At 48.3% G+C, this 20,461-nt stretch overlaps 10 protein-coding genes across 10 annotated transcripts; 7 read left to right on the top strand and 3 right to left on the bottom strand.

The window, feature by feature from the left end:
• Positions 1 to 435: 435 nt before the first annotated feature.
• FPRO_05239 (uncharacterized protein) lies at positions 436 to 2,449 on the top strand (the record flags this gene model as incomplete). The annotated part of the gene is made up of 2 exons (XM_031230835.1): positions 436 to 489; positions 548 to 2,449. 2 exons carry the CDS (start codon positions 436 to 438, stop codon positions 2,447 to 2,449), a joined length of 1,956 nt encoding a protein of 651 aa, XP_031080932.1.
• Positions 2,450 to 3,088: 639 nt separating this feature from the next.
• FPRO_05240 (uncharacterized protein) lies at positions 3,089 to 4,800 on the top strand (the record flags this gene model as incomplete). Its single annotated transcript, XM_031230836.1, has 4 exons — positions 3,089 to 3,271; positions 3,323 to 3,838; positions 3,887 to 4,078; positions 4,129 to 4,800. 4 exons carry the CDS (start codon positions 3,089 to 3,091, stop codon positions 4,798 to 4,800), a joined length of 1,563 nt encoding a protein of 520 aa, XP_031080933.1.
• Positions 4,801 to 4,946: 146 nt separating this feature from the next.
• On the bottom strand, positions 4,947 to 7,333 carry FPRO_05241 (uncharacterized protein; the record flags this gene model as incomplete). Its single annotated transcript, XM_031230837.1, has 4 exons — positions 4,947 to 5,833; positions 5,889 to 6,078; positions 6,126 to 7,271; positions 7,328 to 7,333. 4 exons carry the CDS (start codon positions 7,331 to 7,333, stop codon positions 4,947 to 4,949), a joined length of 2,229 nt encoding a protein of 742 aa, XP_031080934.1.
• Positions 7,334 to 7,437: 104 nt separating this feature from the next.
• On the bottom strand, positions 7,438 to 8,073 carry FPRO_05242 (uncharacterized protein; the record flags this gene model as incomplete). The annotated part of the gene is made up of 1 exon (XM_031230838.1): positions 7,438 to 8,073. The coding sequence occupies one exon, from the start codon at positions 8,071 to 8,073 to the stop codon at positions 7,438 to 7,440; it is 636 nt and encodes a 211-aa protein (XP_031080935.1).
• Positions 8,074 to 8,349: 276 nt separating this feature from the next.
• Positions 8,350 to 10,244, top strand: FPRO_05243 (uncharacterized protein; the record flags this gene model as incomplete). Its single annotated transcript, XM_031230840.1, has 4 exons — positions 8,350 to 8,398; positions 8,449 to 8,750; positions 8,804 to 9,338; positions 9,391 to 10,244. The coding sequence occupies 4 exons, from the start codon at positions 8,350 to 8,352 to the stop codon at positions 10,242 to 10,244; spliced, it is 1,740 nt and encodes a 579-aa protein (XP_031080936.1).
• A 272-nt stretch (positions 10,245 to 10,516) lies between these two features.
• Positions 10,517 to 12,624, top strand: FPRO_05244 (uncharacterized protein; the record flags this gene model as incomplete). The annotated part of the gene is made up of 2 exons (XM_031230841.1): positions 10,517 to 11,490; positions 11,541 to 12,624. 2 exons carry the CDS (start codon positions 10,517 to 10,519, stop codon positions 12,622 to 12,624), a joined length of 2,058 nt encoding a protein of 685 aa, XP_031080937.1.
• Positions 12,625 to 13,147: 523 nt separating this feature from the next.
• Positions 13,148 to 14,698, top strand: FPRO_05245 (uncharacterized protein; the record flags this gene model as incomplete). Its single annotated transcript, XM_031230842.1, has 1 exon — positions 13,148 to 14,698. The coding sequence occupies one exon, from the start codon at positions 13,148 to 13,150 to the stop codon at positions 14,696 to 14,698; it is 1,551 nt and encodes a 516-aa protein (XP_031080938.1).
• A 1,025-nt stretch (positions 14,699 to 15,723) lies between these two features.
• Positions 15,724 to 16,887, top strand: FPRO_05246 (uncharacterized protein; the record flags this gene model as incomplete). Its single annotated transcript, XM_031230843.1, has 2 exons — positions 15,724 to 16,434; positions 16,495 to 16,887. 2 exons carry the CDS (start codon positions 15,724 to 15,726, stop codon positions 16,885 to 16,887), a joined length of 1,104 nt encoding a protein of 367 aa, XP_031080939.1.
• Positions 16,888 to 17,880: 993 nt separating this feature from the next.
• On the top strand, positions 17,881 to 18,384 carry FPRO_05247 (uncharacterized protein; the record flags this gene model as incomplete). The annotated part of the gene is made up of 1 exon (XM_031230844.1): positions 17,881 to 18,384. The coding sequence occupies one exon, from the start codon at positions 17,881 to 17,883 to the stop codon at positions 18,382 to 18,384; it is 504 nt and encodes a 167-aa protein (XP_031080940.1).
• Positions 18,385 to 18,689: 305 nt separating this feature from the next.
• On the bottom strand, positions 18,690 to 20,315 carry FPRO_05248 (uncharacterized protein; the record flags this gene model as incomplete). Its single annotated transcript, XM_031230845.1, has 4 exons — positions 18,690 to 19,032; positions 19,083 to 19,283; positions 19,334 to 20,158; positions 20,209 to 20,315. The coding sequence occupies 4 exons, from the start codon at positions 20,313 to 20,315 to the stop codon at positions 18,690 to 18,692; spliced, it is 1,476 nt and encodes a 491-aa protein (XP_031080941.1).
• Positions 20,316 to 20,461: the final 146 nt, after the last annotated feature.

The following is a 20,461-nucleotide window of genomic DNA, read 5'->3' on the forward strand; positions in this document are numbered from 1 at the left end:
TGTGCCAAGATAAGCCCATGCGATATCCGACAGTTTGGTCGCTGTCACAGATGTAAAGCCAAGATTCGAAGGGCTAACTTTACCATTCAGGGTATCTCGACACGCCATGACCAACTTAACGCGCAACAATCAGTTATCAAGGTCCTATCTCAGTGTCCTCATGATCACTGCATTCCTATCAGAGAGATAGACAACCCCGCTTGTCCCGTAGATAGCACCAGGGACTTTTTATCTTGTTTGGGTATAGCCTCATTCCCACAAGCTACGCCGATCTCCATCGTCAATGGTTCCCCTCCTATTGGCTCCTCGGTACGTGCCAGGATGTGAAATCCGGGGGTGGATTCGCGCCAAGAGCAGCTGGTCAACAGCTCTTTTACGTAGCAAACCTCGTGGAGCTTTTCTCACCTTAGCTTTTCTCCTCATGTAATAGCAATTATGAAAGGTCAAGCAAAGTCCCGCTCTGGCTGCAGGGCCTGCAAGAGCAAAAGGGTAAGAATATCCGGAGCAGCTTACCCTATTCTCACTAATGCTGTGGTGTGATCTGTAGCTCAAGTGTGATGAGAGCAAGCCTAGCTGTAATAATTGTATTGCGAGGAAGATTGCTTGTCCGGGCTATCAGCAAACTCTCAAGTGGTCCACCAAATATGAGCGGCGAAAGGACAAGACGAGTGATCCTCCTGGTTTCAACCAACTCATCTTTGCTGCGTCTGAGTCAGTTCAACGTCGTGGCTCTGATGTGACGGTATCTCCACCTCAGAGCAGACGGTCATCTACCACTTCGCAACAGGCTTCAAGTCCTGCCACGGTGCCATTGATTCCTGCATCTTTACCTACCGACTCAAGTCTTGTATGTCAACAAGACAAGGACATTAAGAGTCCAGCCAGTGCAGCTAGGAACTGTGGCCAGTCATGCAACACCTCTCGAAGGCGCTCATCATTGACACCATCTAACGTCGCGGATAATACGACGTCTTCGAACAACATGCCTCTCATACTACTCCCCCAAGACCCAACACCGAAGACCCCCGAAGAATCCGACGATCAAGCCATCGCTCTCTACAGACGACGCTCATCATGTTATAAAGCAATGAATACTCCAACAACCATTTCTGAACCATCAACATTCTTGATAGAGCTCTGGTTCAAATCTGTCTGCGGCTCATGGGCAGCATACGACTCCCCGACCAATCCTTTCCGGCGGTTAGGATCCTCCCTTTGGGGTTCCTCAAGGCCATTGTTCTACTCGCTTCAGAGCATGGCAGCTGCTTCTCTAACACGACGACAACCTCAGATCCAGGAAATCGCTGCATCGGCCCCACGAATAGCGACCGAGGCTATAATCCAGGAACTCAAAGATCTCTTCGCGTCGCCGAATAGTGTCACCACAATACCTCATGCGCTTATCATATCACTCTTCTGCCTGAGCTCATCGCTTTGCTGGATGGACCATAAGCAACTTGGTCTGCAATATCTACGCCACGTGCGCGTAATACTATCCCTACTTGAAATGCGATCCGAGCACCTCTCAAAACAAGACCAAAGTCTAGTCGGCTTCTTCAAAGAATGCCTGATTTACGAAGAATCCGTCCGCAGCATCGTGACCAGCACCAAAGATGACATCCGCACGCTCACAGAATGGACGCCAGCAACGTATCCACCATATGACTTTGTTCTTCATCCCTGGACAGGTGTTCCGCCCAAGATAATTGCTTTGTTTGGAAAGTCAATGTCGCTGTGTCGCCGATCTCGGGATACTTGGCGAAATTGCACTGCGCCGACGTATGAGGTTATGTGGCAGACAATGATCGACATTAATGAAGCGCAAATCCTCGAAGAGACGCTCTTGTCCGTGCAAGTGCCAAAGCTCATTAGCGACGCGGCAGATGCTTATACGAACAAGGGCCAGATTAATCTCGATTTACACCACGCTGCAGAGGTCTTTCGACTCTGTTCATTATTGCAGCTGTACCAAACATTTCCCGATCTTGTGTCGAGAAGACTTCCCGAGAGGATCAACGGGAGTGTAACACAAGTTACATGGCCCACGTCACTCGCCCTTCACATCACAGGCCTCTTATCCAACATCCCTGCCTCGTCGATCCGATGTCTGCAACCCTTGCTGTGTCTCGGAGTCGGCTCAGGATTGCGGTGTAAGACGGTATGCGCTGAGGAAAAGCCACCGCAATTAGAGCTCCTAGACGCCACCACAGATGAGTGCTTGCTGACTGAAGAACCTAACCAGAAACATTTTACAGACGTCAATTTGGCGCGTGAGTTTATCGTCGAGAGACTGAAAGGGTTTGGCAATGGTCCAGCTGCTGGGCCGATCGTTGTGCTGCGGGAGTTACTGCAGGCAGTGTGGTCGTATTATGATTGTGAAACAGTGCCGGGGTCTATTCATTGGCTTGATGTGATGGATGATTTAAAGTACGAGACTGTATTTGGTTAGATTTGAGGCCAAACGTAGCTCTATGTTTAATTGCTTAGTTCGATACCAATTCGATACCCAGTCTAAACAAGTCTATTCCTTACTCTTAGACTCCATCCTCAGGCAGTAGCCTCAGACTCAGACTCAGACTCATATCATGCCCGGCACATCACCCAAGATCCCTGTGATGGTCAATCGAACTTCCCGTCTTGGCAGCCACATTCCGTTCGGCTGCGCCCACCATCAGAGACACGGTTACACTAACAAACACTCCTCGCAGGGTTGATACTGGGATTTCTTATCTTGTCACCGACACGGACCATTCCTTATCAGGGTTGAGTTACCGTGCAGAAACCCAGTGGATTGGTCGGCGCGCGGGGTAAACCAGCGCCCGTGATAGCTACAATCCACTAACACATTCTAGGCAAAAATGTCCCGGCTAGAATTGGAATCTGGGGAAGGGGGGGATGCTCGTGATATCACTGTGTTAGGAGGCGTCACAGAAGGTTTAATTTCTTGATAAGGGTGTGTGAGTGAGTGTGTGTGTCTCGTTTATAATACAATGCTACCGCCGCACGTTTTATGTCAACGTCAACACCAACTTCAGTTCTGCCTGTTCCATCATATCATATCTAATTGCTATTTGTTGCTATCGTCGATATGAATAACGCAGAGAAAGGTGTATCAGAAAAGGGGAGTGATCATGAGCAGGCAAAGAACTATGATCACGCTGTTGGTGACGCCGGCGATGCTGCGGACCTGACGGCCCTTGGGTACAAGCCCGAACTCAAGCGTAACCGATCAATGTTTACACTTCTTTTCCAGTCATTAGCAATCGCCGCTGTAAGTCTCCTATAACCTCTTTATGCTATCTCAATTGCTAAACAGTGATAGATCCCCTATGGCTTCGGTGCACCGCTCATCAACTCCGTCTACGGCGGTGGTCAACTAACCATGTTTCTCGGCTGGATCATCGTCTGCATTCTCGACGAGTGCATCGCCGTCTCACTAGGCGAACTCGCTGCTCGATGGCCTACATCCGCTGGTCCCTACTACTGGTCTTTCCAGATCGCGTCGCCAAAGTACAGAACTGTCCTGTCTTTCATCACCGGCTGGACATGGCTCGTTGGAAACTGGACCATCACGTTATCCGTCAACTTTGGCTTTGCTTCGCTTCTTGCCGGAGGTATTAGCATCTTCCTGCCCGACTACGACTGGCAGCCGTGGAAGCTGGTGTTGATCTTCTACGGACTTTGTGTGTTTACCTTCTTCATTGTCGCGTTTGGCAACAAATTCCTTCCTACCGTGGATACGTTCTGTGCAGCTTTTACCGCTATTACCATCTTCGTTGTTTGTGTCTGTCTGTCGACCAAGGCCGATAAGGGCAGACATTCGGCAAGTTACACACTCGTAAGTACGAAAATCCCCGATGTGTTGGGTGTTTACTAACTAGCCAAGGGTAACTTTGATCCCAATCTGTCAGGCTGGGGAAACTTTGGCTTCTGGATCGGTGCTCTGCCATCAGCTTATACGTTCTCCGCTATCGGCATGATCACTTCCATGGCTGAAGAATGCGGCGATGTTACAGTCAAGCTCCCAAGAGCTCTCGCCCTTTGCGTCCCCGTCGGCGGCATTGCAGGCCTGTTCTTCGTAAGTCACAGCTAATCTACCTCTCACATAAATCTACTAACAACCACCAGATCATCCCCATCTGCGCAACCCTCCCCCCGCTAGAAGAACTCCTTGCCGCACCCCTAGGCCAGGTCCTCCCCATGATCTTCTACCAGGTAATGGGCTCCCAAGCCGGCGGAATCGCCCTTACAGCACTGGTCCTCATCATCACGCTGTTCTGCTCCATCTCCATCACAGTCGCCGCCTCCCGAACAACATGGGCTTTCGCACGCGATGAAGCTATTCCCTTGTCGAGAGTCTGGTCCAAAGTCAGCAAGCGTCACGAAACACCCATCATGGCTCTCCTCCTAACGACTATCATCGAGATGCTTCTGGGTCTCATCTACCTCGGCTCGAGCTCTGCCTTCAACGCTTTCATCGCCGTCGGTGTCATTGGTCTCGCTAGCTCGTATGGTATTCCAATTTTACTATCCCTGCTCACCAATCGAGCTGGAGTCAACACAGCGCCCTGGACTTTTGGCAAGCAGATTGGTTGGGTCATCAACATCTTCGCTCTGACTTGGATTTGCTTTGAGATGGTCTTGTTCTGTATGCCTGTTGCTATCCCTGTCAATGCTGTCACGATGAATTACGCCGTCGTTGTGTTCTTTGGCTTCATGGCGATGTCGGCGGTTTGGTATGTTGTGCATGCTAGGCATGTGTATAAGGGACCACCAGAATCCGATGGTCTGCACAAGTAGGACGGAAGTTTTTGGGATCGTTTCTCATTTTTTCAACAGACATCGTCCCTTCTTATCTTGTATATACTTAACGTTATCATCAATCATAATGTCACCCCAATCATTTAAAACGCCCCATCTATAAAAACGTGTCTCCTTATGTCTGTTCATCGGATTTGATCAGCCCTCGCAAGATACTCGGGTGTATATCGTCCACTTTCTCCCCTGCCACTAAACTCCTCCATATCACCCTCCTGTACATCAGCCAAATACCTGTCAAACTTATCCGCGACATCAATCGCCCTCTTCAAATGCGCAAACGTCATCTTCTTCCTCTTATACTTGGCCAACTGTCGCCCCGTTGTGATCGAGTTCCGAATTTGCCGTCCATTCATAGGATACTTTGCCAACTCTTCCAGATATAATTCGATATCATCAAAGTCGATACTTTCCTCCTCTCCTAAACTCTTCAACCTCACCAGGAAGTTCTTCCAGATTTGTAATCGCTGGTAGTCCTTCAACTTCTCGTACCGTAGAGCCAGCTGGATACGTGACTTGAAGGCCTCGTCAAATGTCCCAACACGGTTAGTCGTCAAGATGAGGATGCCTTCATAGTACTCCAGCGCTCGAAGGAATACAGACACCAAAGCATTCCTCTTCAAATCTTGTAAAGTTCGTTGTTCAAGAAAAACTTCTGCTTCATCAAGAAGTACAACACAGTCCCAAACCTTGCCTAGATGGAACACAGATTCGAGATACTTCTCCACGTCTGCAGGCTCAGTGCCAATATCTCCGCACGTAACTGGATATAAAGGCTTCTTGGCGATTTCTGCCACAGACTCAGCTGTAAATGTCTTACCTGTTCCCGGGGACCCGTGCAGGAGCATGATGAGACCGCTGCCTTTGCTTTCGATAAGATCTGTGTTTTTCTCGGCATCGAGTTGGTTGGTCACTAGAGCTAGGACCAGCTCCTTCATGGCTTCGTCCGCGACGAGACTTTTAAAAGCCTCCTTGTTCCAGCTGACGTCTCGAATTCGATCGACCTCGAGATCAACTGCATACCCATCAGTATATCAAGTATAGCGAAAGAATCTAAGAGAGCTGCTTACCCCATTTCTTACGTCTCAGGTCAAATCCCGGGATCAGCTTAGGGAACAGGTAAATCTCTGGTTCCTCAGGCTCGCTTCCATCCTTTGGCAAGTTCGGTTTTCGGCCTGATATATAACCTTCTTGTCTCATGTAGCTGCTTCCTGGATGGAGTTCCTTGTAGGTGTCAAAGTCCACCATAAACCGTTGCCCCTATTGGGTTTCAGCACAACGTGTCAGCTTGGGTGAGGCCTACTTACCGCTTGTATCCTATCAGAATCACTGCCTTCATACGAGATGAGCGTTTTCTCTCGCAGCTTCCAAAACCTCTTGCCTCGCTGTCGTAATATTTCTTTTACCCTGGGCTTTGCATATGATAGCGGTATAACGTTGAGATCCGTGATATTAATTTCCCCGCCTCTATATTTGGGTGGGAAGTCAATGAATAGCTCCCTATCGACTGCAAAGAACTTTCCTGCATATCCGTAGGAGCGCGTTTCCACAATCCACGTGTGCGTCCCCTGTTTCTCTTGTTCCTTATCTGAATCGTCCGATTTCTTCTTCTGCTTGTGAGGAGCCGGTCGAGTGGTAGCAACGCGTCCACTGTATCTGCCGTTCTTGTCTGCGACGAGGGTATCTCCTGGGCGTATTAGGAACTCAATGGAGTCGCTCGAGACCTTTCCTCTCTTGAATTGATCGTCGATTTGGTCATAAAGTGGTGCAAAGTTACTTTCGATCCATTCAACGAGAAGTCCAACCAATTGAGCGTGTCTCTCTGACAGTGCCTCCATCTTGAAGCCAGTTCGGCAGTGATACCACCAGAGGTGAGGGTCCTGCAAGCTGCCCATCTCGTAAACATACGGAAAGTCGTCGCTCATTGAAGGGAAAAGCTCAAATAAGGCCTCGACTGCCTCAACCATTTCTTCCGTCACTAGAACAACATCCTGGCTGGCTGGTTCTGGTTCAGGGAGCGGTTGCTTTGCTCTTTTGGCAGCATTTACCGCGTCGTATTGATAGTCCACGGAGTAATACTTGTAGACGATAAGTGATGCGCCTTGTTCTTCGGCGTAGTCACCAGGGTCTGTGATGGGGAATCGACCTCTGAGGTCGACATCGTCGCCAAAAACTACCCACTCAGGAGGAGAAAGATAGACAGTCCGACTTCTTTCGTCGACACTGTCGTCGTCCAGCTCGACTCTTTCTAAGCAATAGAAGAGCTGAACTTTGGCAGGCAAGTCAATGGGAACAGTTGAGATATTGTCTGCATCTTCTCGAAGGGTGGTGTTCTCTTCTTCCAACTCCTCAACACGTTGGATTAATGCCTGTAATGTGTTCTCGTCGACGAGAATCTGATGGGAAGAAATACCCTTCCCAGTAACGGCGGTGAAGTCATGAGATACCTCCTCCTGTATTTGAGAAAGTCCATGGGCCTCTGTTGTCTTTCCCACATTTGATGGCCCACTTTCATGCTGAAGCCCAGTGGCGTTTAAAGGCACGGAACTTGGCTCCAAAAGGCTTGCCTGTGCTTCTACTTGCTCTTTATTGGCCTTAGTAAAGGTTGGGATGCGATAGCTAGTTGGGCCAGAGGCTCTCCAGGAGGCTGGCGGGGGAGGGGGGGGGTGCCAAGTTGTGGCCGAAGTTATTGATATTGATGCCAGCATTGGCACCATTTGGCATGATAGGTCCATTATCTATCGCTGCAAGTTTATCTCTGTTGCTAGCTCCTATAGCGTCCTCAGAAATGGTGTAATGTGTCTGAGCGGGCTTGACAGCAGGTGGCAAAGGTGACCGTGGAGACGGCTGAATTGTCTGTGGATAACCCGGGGGAGGGGGCGGAGGAGGATCGTTAGGGTTGATCCATTCACTCGGGAGCGTAGAAGAACGATCAATGGGAGGAGGGGGAGGCGGTGGTGGTGGCATCGCCTGTATTGCAGGACGGGGAGTCCTGGGAACGGCCATGATAGGAGGTGGCGGAGGTATTCTTCCTTTCGGGGACTTTAGAGGATTACTTATTCGAGTGTTTGACGGGGCAGGTCGAGGTCTCCGAGGTAGCGCCAACATTGAGGGTTTCGCAAACAAATGTCCCTCTCTTCTAAGAAGTCGACTGAGCTGCTGATGAATGTCCTCTTCTTCGCTATCATCCTTATCATCTGCCTTTTCCTTCTTGTTCTTTGGCGCTGGCGATACGCTTCTAGTTGGTGAGTCCATGTTCACTCTTTACTTGAGAGATACCGATTATGAGATGAAATGAGAAGGTGTTGAGGTGAAAATGAATCAGGCTGAGGAGTTGAAAGTCAGCCGCAAAAGCGCCTGACAGGGGTATATGCATGAAGCTGCAGGTCGTCATCTTGATTATGCCTCGTGATTGCTCAGCCTCCAGCGCCTCCTCTTTCCCTCTGTCGGTGGCCACTGAGACTTGAGTTCACATCGCTTCCGAAAAAGAAGGACTTTCCTATTGAAAGTCATTCTACATCCTACATTGCAATGTCCGTCGACCTGGTCTTTCAGTCATGGTACAAGGGCGATGATACGAGTAAGCAATCACTAGCCAATGAAACACTTCATTCAAGCTTACTCTGTCAGATAAAGCGGATATAGCGCATAACGCCTTCAAATCGGTTAAGAAACACTTTGAACAGAGCAATTCATTAAGCAGTGATGAGAAGGCTCTTTTAGGGAAGAAGTCGTCGTTACAAGAAGTTGAAAAGGCAGTCAGCGATGCTTTCGCAAAGTACGAAGCCAAGAGCGAAGCCTCCAAAACACGGAAATGGTTATTGAAAGCCTCTGAATCAATATGCCATTATGGCCAAGTACTTGATGTCTTTGTTCAGCATCATCCTGAGTACGTCTCCTTGGCCTGGGGACTGATGAAGGTGATGTTTATCGTAAGTCGGCTTAATCTCCGCATTGAACCAGATATCTCACCATCGAATACTAGAGCGTGGTCAATCACGGCGAGACACTCAAATTATTATCAAAATCTCTCTTCGAGGTGGCACAGCGTCTTCCACGCATTGAACATCTATCCGCTCTGTATCCGACCAAGAACATGAAGACAGCCATTGAAAGCCTCTATTCTTGCATCATGGAGTTTTTACTCATTGCTCACTCCTGGTGTAACGAGTCAAAGTTCAAACACATTTACCACAGCTTCACAAGACCACACGAGTTGAGATACAGCGATCTGTTACAGAGGATAGAAACTTGCACGGGCAACATCAACGAACTTGCAGCTGTGGGATCACAGACTGAGCTTCGAGTTATGCACGACACTCAGTCATCAAAACTTAACGAAATCATCTTAAGTTTACAGACTAGTGAGAAGACTAGGCAATCACAGATAGATGGCCTCAATTGCGCTATCTCGAGATTGGAGATATCGAGTCGAGACCATGATAGGAAGCTCGACTTGATCATGCAGTGGCTAGAGGCTTCTGGGTTGACAATCAACGACTTGCTGACAAAGATAGAGAGTATGCTACATTCAAAAATGAGTGCAAGGTCTTTTTACTAACGTGTATGAAGCTTTCCACTCTATTCAGACGAGTGCGCAGCTGGATACCAATCAAAAGCTCTCTTCTCTGCAGTTATCTCAAGCATTAGCAACCTTCTCTCAGAGCCTCGAGAACCCTAAGTCTTTATACAAACACCATTTGTTCCTCAGGAACCGGAGAGCTTCTGGAAGAGGAGCAACAGTGACTACCAACGAGTTCTGGTTGTCTCCAAAACTCGCAAGATGGTCCTCTTGCCCGCATTCTTCTCTCACAATCATCAGAGGCAGCTTCACAACCCGTTGGGCAATACAGGATTTCGCAATTGATATCATACAAGCAGTTACCATGATGAACATACCAGCTATCTGGGTATTGGGCAGTGCAAACAAGACGAGCCCCAATGCGATGCTGAGTCCAGCCGATTTGGTGAGGTACCTGGCCTACCAAGCGTTGCAAATTGAGGGAACAGTTACGACGGAAAAGCAGATGTCATTACGGTATTCACAGCTGGAGGAAGCCAAGACTAGTCAAGTCTGGCTTGCACTCTTCAGGTTAATCATGCAAGACTTGGGAGGGCAGATCTATATTATCATTGATCTTGCGACTGTGAGCTCTGGTCCCAAAGGATCTGGTCAAGCCAACTTGATCTCCCAACTGAACGAAATGTTGGAAGACCTGAGTAGCAAGAAACCACAAAAGGGATCACGGACCAAGGTGAAGATCATATTGCTTGTCTACGACTATAATTGGATGAGCTTGGTCCCAAGGGAAATTTATGATCGCCTTGTCCCAGTCAAGATATCGGGAACTAAAGGATTACAAGGAAAAAGAATGCGAACAGCCGTTAATACACGAATCCTACCGAGACAGAGAGATTTACCTTAGGTAGATATACGCCTCGCCTGTAATATTTGGTATATCCCCAATCTCGAACCGTATCCAGACTAGCTTCTAAGTGTATAGTCGCAGCGCTGTGACGGGCAACAATATTGTGTTTTATGTGGTGTACTCTGCTTAATTAAAATTTACAATGATCTTCAATCACCTAGTCACATGTGGGGCTGCATAAATGCGACAATTTTGGGTTCGGGTTAACATACACTGATCTAGCAATAAACCAAAGTTATGGCTCATGTCTTCTGAAACCAGTCATTGATATGTCGTCGCCTGCACCATTATGTGAATGCTGCTCGCAGATTCCTCTGGATCCAAGGATACTAGATGCAGAAGCGAAGCGTTTACGGATAAGAGCCCCAGCATGGTCACTTGGGGTTGCTATCCGAATCAAGAACAGTTCATGCCCATTGTGTCGCCTTTTCATATCCCAATGGGATCCAGACTTCATCGCTGATTCGCCCACCGTTGAGGTTGAGCTTCGTTGGATATTGGGGCCTGCCGGGCGCTGGGCTTTCACTACCTATGGGGCTCGAGATTATACGTGGATCGGCTTCAGCTCAGGCATAGAGACGTCTGGTCACCCCGATCCTACCTCGGGACTCTTTCTTGAGCCATGGACGGACCCTTTGGTGGACACTTCTAGGATCCTACGCTGGATCTCATCCTGCGAGGAGCTTCATAGCTCGGAATGTGCGATGCCGACGGACTTACCCTTTGCTGAGGCATTTCCTGGTCTCCGTGTACTCCGCGTGATCGATGTCGAGGATCATTGTGTCGTAGAGATGACAAGTCTTGAGAAATATATTGCTTTGAGCTATGTATGGGGAGCTGTTGCAAACTTTCGACTCACTAAGGCGAATCGAACGACACTGCTTATGCCCAGGTCTCTAGAAAAGGTCTTTAAGATGCTACCAAACACGATAAAAGACGCTATCACTTTGACAAGGCGTCTTGGGTGTAGATATTTATGGGTTGACGCGCTTTGCCTGCTGCAAAATAACACCGAAGACTTAGAGCTAGGCGTCAATGTCATGGACCTTGTTTACGAGAGAGCTTGGTTGACAATTGTCGCAGCCTGTGGTCATGATGCTGACGCACGACTCCCCGGTGTTCAGGAGGGGACCCGAGATGGTTCTTCTAACTCATTCAAGATTATGCCCGGTGTCGAGATGGGAATTGTGACGGGACTAGACGGATTGCTCGAACGCTCAGTCTATCACTCCAGAGCATGGACGTAAGTCTCGTATCTAATTATGATCTATCAAGGATTCTGATTCGGTGCAGGTTTCAAGAGCAAGTCCTATCTCGCCGAGTTCTCTACTTTGTTGAAAATAAGGTCTTCTACCGTTGTCGTGCAGCAGAGCATGCCGAACACTTTGTAGACGACCTATCACAAACCTCGGCTGACTGGACGCCAGGAGCTTCTCATTCGATGTCTGTGCTCGTGAATGACCCGGTGATTCATTTATCGACAATGCTCTCCCTCTATACCAAAAGAGTCTTGACAAATCAGAACGACACACTACGAGCCATGGCTGGCATTATCAGGCGGATTGCAGAGCGGATGAAGTGCAATTTCTTCCAGGGCCTTCCAACAGCCATGCTCGACAAATTCATCACATTCTTTGCAGATGGTACCATTCTTCACCGGCGCTCTACATTTCCAAGTTACTCGTGGACAGGCTGGCGCGGTTGTGTCGATATGAACTTGCAATTCACTTGCGAAAATATGACTATGACCGAGAACACCAAAATGTGGCTCAGGGACAGGACGTGGATCATATGGTATAAGCGAAATTCATCTGGTATTACACAACTTGTCTGGGATCCGAATGCAAGCTTGCCAGATATGGAGTATGCGGGATATCGTCACAGGCGCCCTTTTCGCGATGGCCGATACGTTCCCAATCAACTAGACACAAGGCAAACCATGCCGACCGAGGAGGTGTCTTTCTCTCGGGAAGTGCCATCTTACCCCATGCTGCAGTTTTGGACACTTTCGCTGTTCTACAGAATCTCTGACGTTGACGTTTTCAGGGGTACCGGATGCCTTCAAGATTCTAACAACAAGAAATGCGGTTTTGTTTTTCTGGATGGCTTTGACGAAACCGAGTTTTTCGAATCGTGCGGCGCCTATGGGGTAATACTTCTGTCCGAGACGTCCAATCCTCGGTTTTTGGACTCCCGTTGGGTACAATCGCAGGATCCGTATCCTCTAGCCGCAGGCCAGTGGAGGTTTTATAACATCATGATTCTGGAGTGGAACGGTGGAATAGCTGAAAGGCGAGGTTCTGGGCTGCTTCACCAAGGTGCTGTTGAGTTTAGTCTAGACCCTGGTCCGTCTTGGAAGGAAATATTTCTAGCATAGAACCTCGAATCGCATGCTGGGTGATATTCGAGCAACAGCTGTTCTGATATCCAAAGAAAGGGCCAGCATCGAGAGCGCGAAATCTACTACATGAAAGTTTAGTTGATAGAATCACATGAACGGACATAAAGGCAAGGACCAGCTAGCATTACGAGGGTACAGCCTCATTTTTGTGTCTTACTAGGTCCTTTCTTGATACGGAAAGACTTAGGTTTCCGGTAGCCATAAGTACTGTTACGCGTGATTCTCAATGCCAGGGTTGATGGGCTAACTTCATTGATTACATGTCGCATTTCTTCTAAATGAACAATAAAATCAATTCTTTTGCGCCCCATAATGTTTTGTAGCACATTAGTTTGGTTCGGCGTGACTCAGCCCGACAACTAAATGCACAACCGGTTGTGCAGGTATGGGTCGCCGTCCATGGCCAGTATAACAATAAATAAACACATTAACTCGTCGATCAGCACCCATATCAGCAAACCAAACTCAATATACTCACAAATATACCGGCAGAAAAATCATGGCACAGAATTCAGAGAGACTACCTTGGGGGGACCTTGCCTCAATGCTTGAGCTGCGACGCACCAATCCTTGCCAACACGACGCTTACAACTTTCACGTACTAATACAACCAGACAGCAGAGCAAAGCTTGTCAACTTTGTTGATATCTTTATGCAGAGTGTTGTTGAGGATGCAGCTCAACAGCGCAAGCAATATCCAGAGAGATACGAAGTCCCCGACGAAAACCAAGTCATCATTTCAGATGAAGCGGCAGTCAAAATTGAATCAACAGTCAGGCGTTGGCATCCAGAGGTCTATTGGCCTGACGGCAGCGACGACCTCAAGACTTTCAAACAGCCAACAACTAAAAGGCTATGCCCTCACACAAAAGAGTCTGATAACTGCGGATGTGTCTTACCTTACAAAGAACGCAAAATGTCTGCGTTCCAACGTCCACAAGTCCAGAACGACTGTTTCAAGTTCGATATAGACAACCGGGAATCATTTCGCAATCTCCAGATCGTCGAGAGTTTGATCCTTCATGGCGAAATGGATGCTATTCTCTGCTCATGCGCGTACGAAGAGTGTCAGCTGGCGAAATGGCGGGAGCATAGAGAATGCGATTGCACACAGGTATATTTTGGATGGAGAAGTATATACGAAGACGCGATCAGGATGTATGTGATCCTTAATGTCCTGGAGCAGTTTCCCGAAGCATATGATGCAGACGGATCTCCCATTGAGGATTATCGAAACTTGGCAGCATACCAGCAGGCGGTACGGTCGAGTACGGAGTCTGGGTACAGAAGTGAGATTGCTATGTTCCCTCACAGGGACTTTCTCGGTATCGAGAAGGATCAGTTCTGGTGGAATCCTCGACCCCATGATGTCCCTCGCTGGAAACATATTATGCGGTTTGACACAAATGGGTTTGAAAACTACCAGAAGGGTTTGGATCGCTTTGGCTTCTCTTGCTCTGATGATGAGTCTGACGCCGAATCTCACAACGGTTCTAGCACCAATTCGGGCAACAAGTCTAGTGCAGAAAACGATTCCGATGATGGTTCCAGTGATGAACCCGAAGAGAAAGATCCTGAAGAGGTTGAGAATATGTTTTATACACTGGAGTTCTATCCATTAGGTCTCATGTCATATGACGATTTCCTCAACTTCGAAAAGCTCATGGAATATCGACCTAGCCCACCAGATGTATCCCACGTCAGAAGTATACTGTTCCAAAAAGGCCTCCCTATCGAGATAACAGATCGTATTCTCGAGTATGCCGATTACGCCCCGAGAGGGAGCCTCCCTGTCCCAGGGCAGCCACTGCATCCTCAATGTAGGCAGGAACTAGGTCGCTATCTCGAACTCTGCTGGCAACTTATCGTCAGATGCTATATATTAGGCCATGAGCTTCATGGGAGAGATGGGATGGATATCGGGAGTTTTGTAAGGGAGGAGGTGAAAGATTGCTTGGTGGAGCTATTCAGCTGTAGATGTGATGGTGTACACGAGAGCTTTTCTGGCTTTGATGCGGTGCCTACTGAGAACTCTGGGGTTGAGAGGTAGATAAGGGTGGCTTGTTTCAATTATTTGTACGTTAATTTCTTTCCTGTTGTTTTCTGTTTGACAAGTCGAGAGTGGGAAAGTGTCTAGACGACCAAAGAATTAAGATACCAACACACAATCTGTTTTGACTACATCTTCTATGAAAGCTTTCGAGAATCAGCGTTGTTGACTTTATTGGATGTCTCGTAAAAACAATCCAGTCATTGCTCCAGGGGCCACGGCAGTCTCTACATGTATGGCTGGGGTAATACCAGGGTAGAGGTGCATTAACGTTAGTCAATGCGGCGACTCCTTGAACTCGTTTGGATGGACGAATCGCAATGATCTTCATCAGCCCTCTGTTCTATACCGTGCGATAGCGACAAGGCCAAATAAATCACTCAGGCCTCCTAATCTTTCACCGTGGAGGCTCTTCCAGATGAAATCTTGCATAGAACATTTACCCAACTGGAGGACCAAATGAATCTAGATAAATGGCAGTTGTATGGATCTCGACTAGATCATTGAGGTTCAGCCGCACTCCGCAACCTCTGCCTGGTCTGCCGCCAATTCCGACGCATCGCACAACCTTTGCTGTACCGTACCATTGTCATCGAAGGCCGCAATGGCGCAAAGAACATTAGCACTCTTCTTCTCAGAACCTGTGTCGAGAATCCGCAGCTCGTAGAGCAAGTTCGCGCCGTCTCTGTGGCCGATTGTATCAAGCTCTCATAGAAGGTGGAGATATTGGGCAGAGACGCAACCAAGGCGCTCGTTCGATCAGCAATGGAGAAGCTAGACATACCACCTACCCTCAAACGTATGATGATGAGAAATATTGCATACTCTGGCTTTGCTGCTCTTATCCTAGCATGTATGCCTCATGAGCAGGTCGTCGACTGTATTATAGGTGACAGGACATTCATCTTCCTTGGTTGTTGAGTGCAAGTCCGGAAGCAGGGAGGCCTTTAGGCTGGCTTAAACGAGATAGAAAGGTTAAAGTTTCTGATGAAGATACCGACAACAGGAAGAGAATGACTTTTCCGATGACGAATATTACGTTGCAAAAAAAAGAAGAGTACGACTTTTCTGATGAGGAAGAGTACGTGGTAGACTACGGTAAGGAATTGAGCATGGAAGAGTACCAACAGAAGGGCATTTCTAAGGGTATATTTACAAATTATTGCTTTGCAAACCTCACCGAAATTCGCATTAGAGCAGTAGAGAATCCAAAGAGTATCGAGGTTCCTTGGACTATCGAGCCTCTTCTTCTCAATTCTACGCTCAAAATACTACGAACACTTGGCACTGCCTGGTACGGCGATGAACTCACCGGATTTGTGAGGCCTGAGCACAAGAACTACAACCTTGAGTATTTCAGCCTCCTGGAATCTTACGTCGATGCCGAAGGACTAAGCACAATTCTCACTCGCTACCCGAAGCTGAAGGGAATCTCGATTAGGTTACCCGACGAGGATAGGGAGACAACAATTAACTATGACCTGGGCTTCAGTGAGGACGAAGAGTGTACCCTCAACTTTGATGACTTTGGGGACGTTCTTCGAAAACATGGCCAAAATTTTGAAAAGTTCGACTTGAACACTTTCTTTTTTGAAAGCTACCGCACATTTCAGCGAAATCGCGGCCCAGGGGAAGGAATAATTGGTTCCCTCCGAGAACTCAAATCCCTCAGACATCTCGGAGTCAGCAAGGAGGCTTTGATCGGAGAGATCGAGCCACTCTCACGACTGAGTGAGGTTTTGCCGGAATCGATTGAGACTCTTCACCTGTATTGTGGTGGAATATGAAAGACACAGAATTGGGTCGAATCGGAACGTGAGCTGCATAACCAGGACGTCTACAATTTGCTTCTCGACGGTATGCCTAATCTCCGCGAGATTAGTGTAGAGAGATGCAAGACTGGTTTCGATAGTTCTAATCATTATGGGTTATATGCTGATTTAGATGATGCGGCTACTGCTGCTGACGAAGAAGAAGATGGTGTTTCATGTTTTAGTGATAAAGACCCAGAAGGTCTTTATAGACCACAGCTTGGACCGGAAGAATTTATGTACTCGAAGGAAGCGGAGTGGCCACCTGGGTTGCATGTCGCTGGCTGGGTTGTGGACGTCGTCGAGGAGGGCCTATATAAGATACGTGGAAGACCAGCTTGTGACTTTCGGGTCCTCATTCTGACAAGGAAGACATGAATGGACTCTGCTTATGTCCAACTGATGCAGATCAAAGGCGGGACGCTCGGCTAACATGTCGCATGCAACTTTGTGGCCCAGGTCCTGTCATCTGTAGCCTATCATAAAATACAAGTCATCGAACTCGCTAATCTAATCCCCTGATCTTTGTTTCCTCCTCAAAATGCATTGATACGATGTGCCACAGCGTGAGAAGAGAGACCTTATTTAACCTATGGCGTGATGGGCGCAGAAGAACACAGTTCACTTCAAGGCGTTATTGCTGCAAAACAAGATCAATGCATCTTACCTGATGGGGTCTTCGAATGATAATCCAGGACATAATCATGGGTGTACTTCGGTGGTAATATTCCCGAGAGATATGATCACTAATACGGAGAGCATTGCGAGGTCAATACGTGCATCGAAGCGGCAGCATGTTATCAACGCAACAGGGCCAAGTGGAAGAAGTCTTTACTTATACAAGTAACATGCATGAAGCCAAAGCTATAGCAGACAAATAATGATGCATCTTTCTTGGAGCTAGTCTCAAACCACAATGACATACATCTTGTCCGAACAGTCACAACAAGCACTTTGCCTGCCGGAACCAAAAATGCGAACCAAAATACAGGACCAGCACAAAAAGGCAAGCAAAAAATCTCAATGCAGTCATCTTTATCAGCTATGGCAGCCTAGTCCAGCCTGCATCACCACACCCCCTCATCCCAAACCTCACGCGTCATTGGTCAACCGTCGACCAACTGACCTAGATACAGTTACATCGTAGCCCGCGTCCTAACCAGTTTCTGCTGCAGATAAAAAAAAAGTCGTTGGTCTGTAGGGCTGTTGGTACAGTGAAACAAAAGTGTATCAGCAGATGCCCATGATGGTTGCCTGGCGTGGGACGGGACGGATGTTTCAAAAAGGGTGTCATGGCCCCCGATGCTGCTCTTTTCTTTTTCTGCACTTTCTGCTTTGTGAATAACTTCACTTTTGCCTTTGTTCTTTATCATGGGAGTTCCCCACATAAATGCCCGCCAAGAGGTGCAGGTTATAACGCAGACCGTTTCTCTCCCCACGACCACTTACACCACACAAGTCACGCTAGGCGTGGCTTCGGCTCCAGCCACGGACCGTCCCGTCGTGACGTCTCGACACAGCGGCGATGGATTAAGCAGTGCACAAATCGGAGCAATAATCGGATGCATCGTTGGAGTATTCGTGCTCGCTTTTATTGTGATTTGTTGCTGTCGAAGACCGAAGCAGCCTAAGAAGCGGAGGAGTTATCGGAGCAGTTATGCGGATTCTTCGGATGGTTGGTCTGAGAGGATGCCGAACGAGAACTGGGTGAGGCCTGTGCCTATTCCTGTTGCTAGACCTGTTCCTGTCCAGTTTCCGTCGCCGGTTGTGCAGAGGGAGCAGATCCCCGGGGGGCCGAAGTATCCGACTTATAGGGCGATTCCTATTCCTAACCCGAGAAGGGGAGAGAATCCACCGAGGACATATTGGCGATAGCTGCCATGCCTGTCAGCAGAAGTTCATGGGATGAATGAGTTATGAGAAATGTGAGATGAGGGATACGACGAATGAAATGGGAGGGGATGGAGAACAAGAATATTGTTCCAGTCAAGGCGTCAGATGAGAGACATTCACAATCAGCAAGCGAGCGAGCGAGCATTTTCATTTATCTTCACAACGCTGGCAACATAATGAACATTGCATAGTCAAGGACATTCATATAATATATACACTAATTTATCGTCATCATAATCTCGTCATCTCTCATCTCATTCCTCTCTAACAGGTCTTTCTTGTCATGCTTAGACAACAACCTTTGTCTTATGATTGCACTTGTGCGCGTTGCTAGCAAGAGTCTTCTTCTTCTGCCACTGCTCGAAGCGCGCAGCAACAGCCCTCTTGCTCTTAGGGTTGGCAGAGGTCTTGTCTCGTGGAGGAACACCCTTGAGGCTGAGAGCGAACTGGGCAGCAGCACGGCCAGCGGTCTTGGTGTTGAGAGTCAGAGCTCCCCAGTGGATGTTGTTGATGGTGTCGCATTCCAAGTGATAGCATGGATCGGTCTCGGCATCAGCACCGGTGAAGATACCGGAGGAGGGGATGCCGAGCTCGACGAAGGCAGCGTAGTCGGAAGACTCACCGAACTCCCTGTGAAACTGTGAGTATACTTCTTGTAGATGATCAGTGTTAGGACTTACTCCCACTCGACGGTCTTGCCCTTCTTGCGGAGCCAGGCAGCCAGGATATCTCCTCCAACTCGGTCGGCGGGCTTGCTAGCTTGGACCCAGTACTTGGGCTTAGGAGAACCGATCATGTCATAGTTGAAGTAGAATCGGATTCTGTCGGCTTCCTCCTCGGTGAGCTGCTCGCCGTAGTAGTAAGATCCAGCAAGGCCGCTCCTGTATCACAGATCAGTCAACAGCAGAGAGACGTGGATTGTGTCACTCACTCTTCAGCACCCCACCAAGCAAAGCGGACCTTGTTCTTGTAACCAGTGTACTTGGTGAAAGACTTGGCAATCTCGAGAATACCAGCAGTTCCACTGCCATCATCATTGATACCGGGACCAGCTTGGACACTGTCTAGATGAGCACCCATCATGACAACGTTGTTAGGGTCACCCTGTTTAGTCTCTGCGATAATGTTCCAAGTTTCACGGGTCTCATGGAACGAGTCAACCAGCAAAGTGACCTCGAGCGTCTCACCAGCCTCAATGCGCGTTCTCCAAGCAGTACCAACTTCAAGAGGAATCACGCCAACTGGGACAATGAGCTCAAGGTTCTCAGCACTGAGAGTCGCACTGGTGATACCCTCGCCAGGTTGGTTGTTAACGAGGAGAACACCACGAGCGCCGGCCTTCTTTGCGAGCTTGAGCTTATCTGAGATCGCACACGAGCCGCGCTTCACGAGAGCGAGTTTATCCTTGGCATCGACACCCTCCCATTGGTCTGCAAAACATCCAGATCCGCGCTCATCGTCAATTGGGACGAGAACAAGAGGAGCTGTCACACCATCGGGAGTAGGTGTGCCGACGTTGTAGATGAGAGTGATGACATAGACATCCTCGCCATCAGGTCCTCGGACCCAGATGTCTTTGGTCTGCTCGAAGGTGTAGTTGAAGGGCTGGATGTAAGTATTGAGATGCTTTCCGTATTGGCCCTTGAGCTGCTTGGAGATGTAGTCGACGGAGGCCTTGTAGCCGGGGAAGCCAAAGGCACGGTTGCCGCCGTTCTTCTTGGCGATTGTGTTGAGGTCTTCAAGGGTCTTTCGAAGCCTGTTGATGTTAGTGGTTTTAGCGAATTGAGTGAGTGAGGTTTGACATACTTTGACTTTTTAATGTCACCCTCAACTTGACTGGGAGTCAATTTCTTGGTAGCTGACACCTCAGAGAAGAGGAGAGCCCCGTAGAGCAAAGCATTCAGAAACTTCATGGTGAGAATTGTCAATTGAGTAACAATGCCTCTTGAAGACGTGAATGGAGCCTGACAATCCCCAAACAATGCGACAGACCCTTCCCTTTTATAGCAATACAGCTGTCATCCGTATAGCTACAGCTACACAACCTCAATGCAACACA

This window comes from Fusarium proliferatum, assembly GCF_900067095.1.
Source record: "Fusarium proliferatum ET1 genome assembly, contig: FPRO_scaffold004, whole genome shotgun sequence".
NCBI lineage: Eukaryota > Fungi > Ascomycota > Sordariomycetes > Hypocreales > Nectriaceae > Fusarium > Fusarium proliferatum.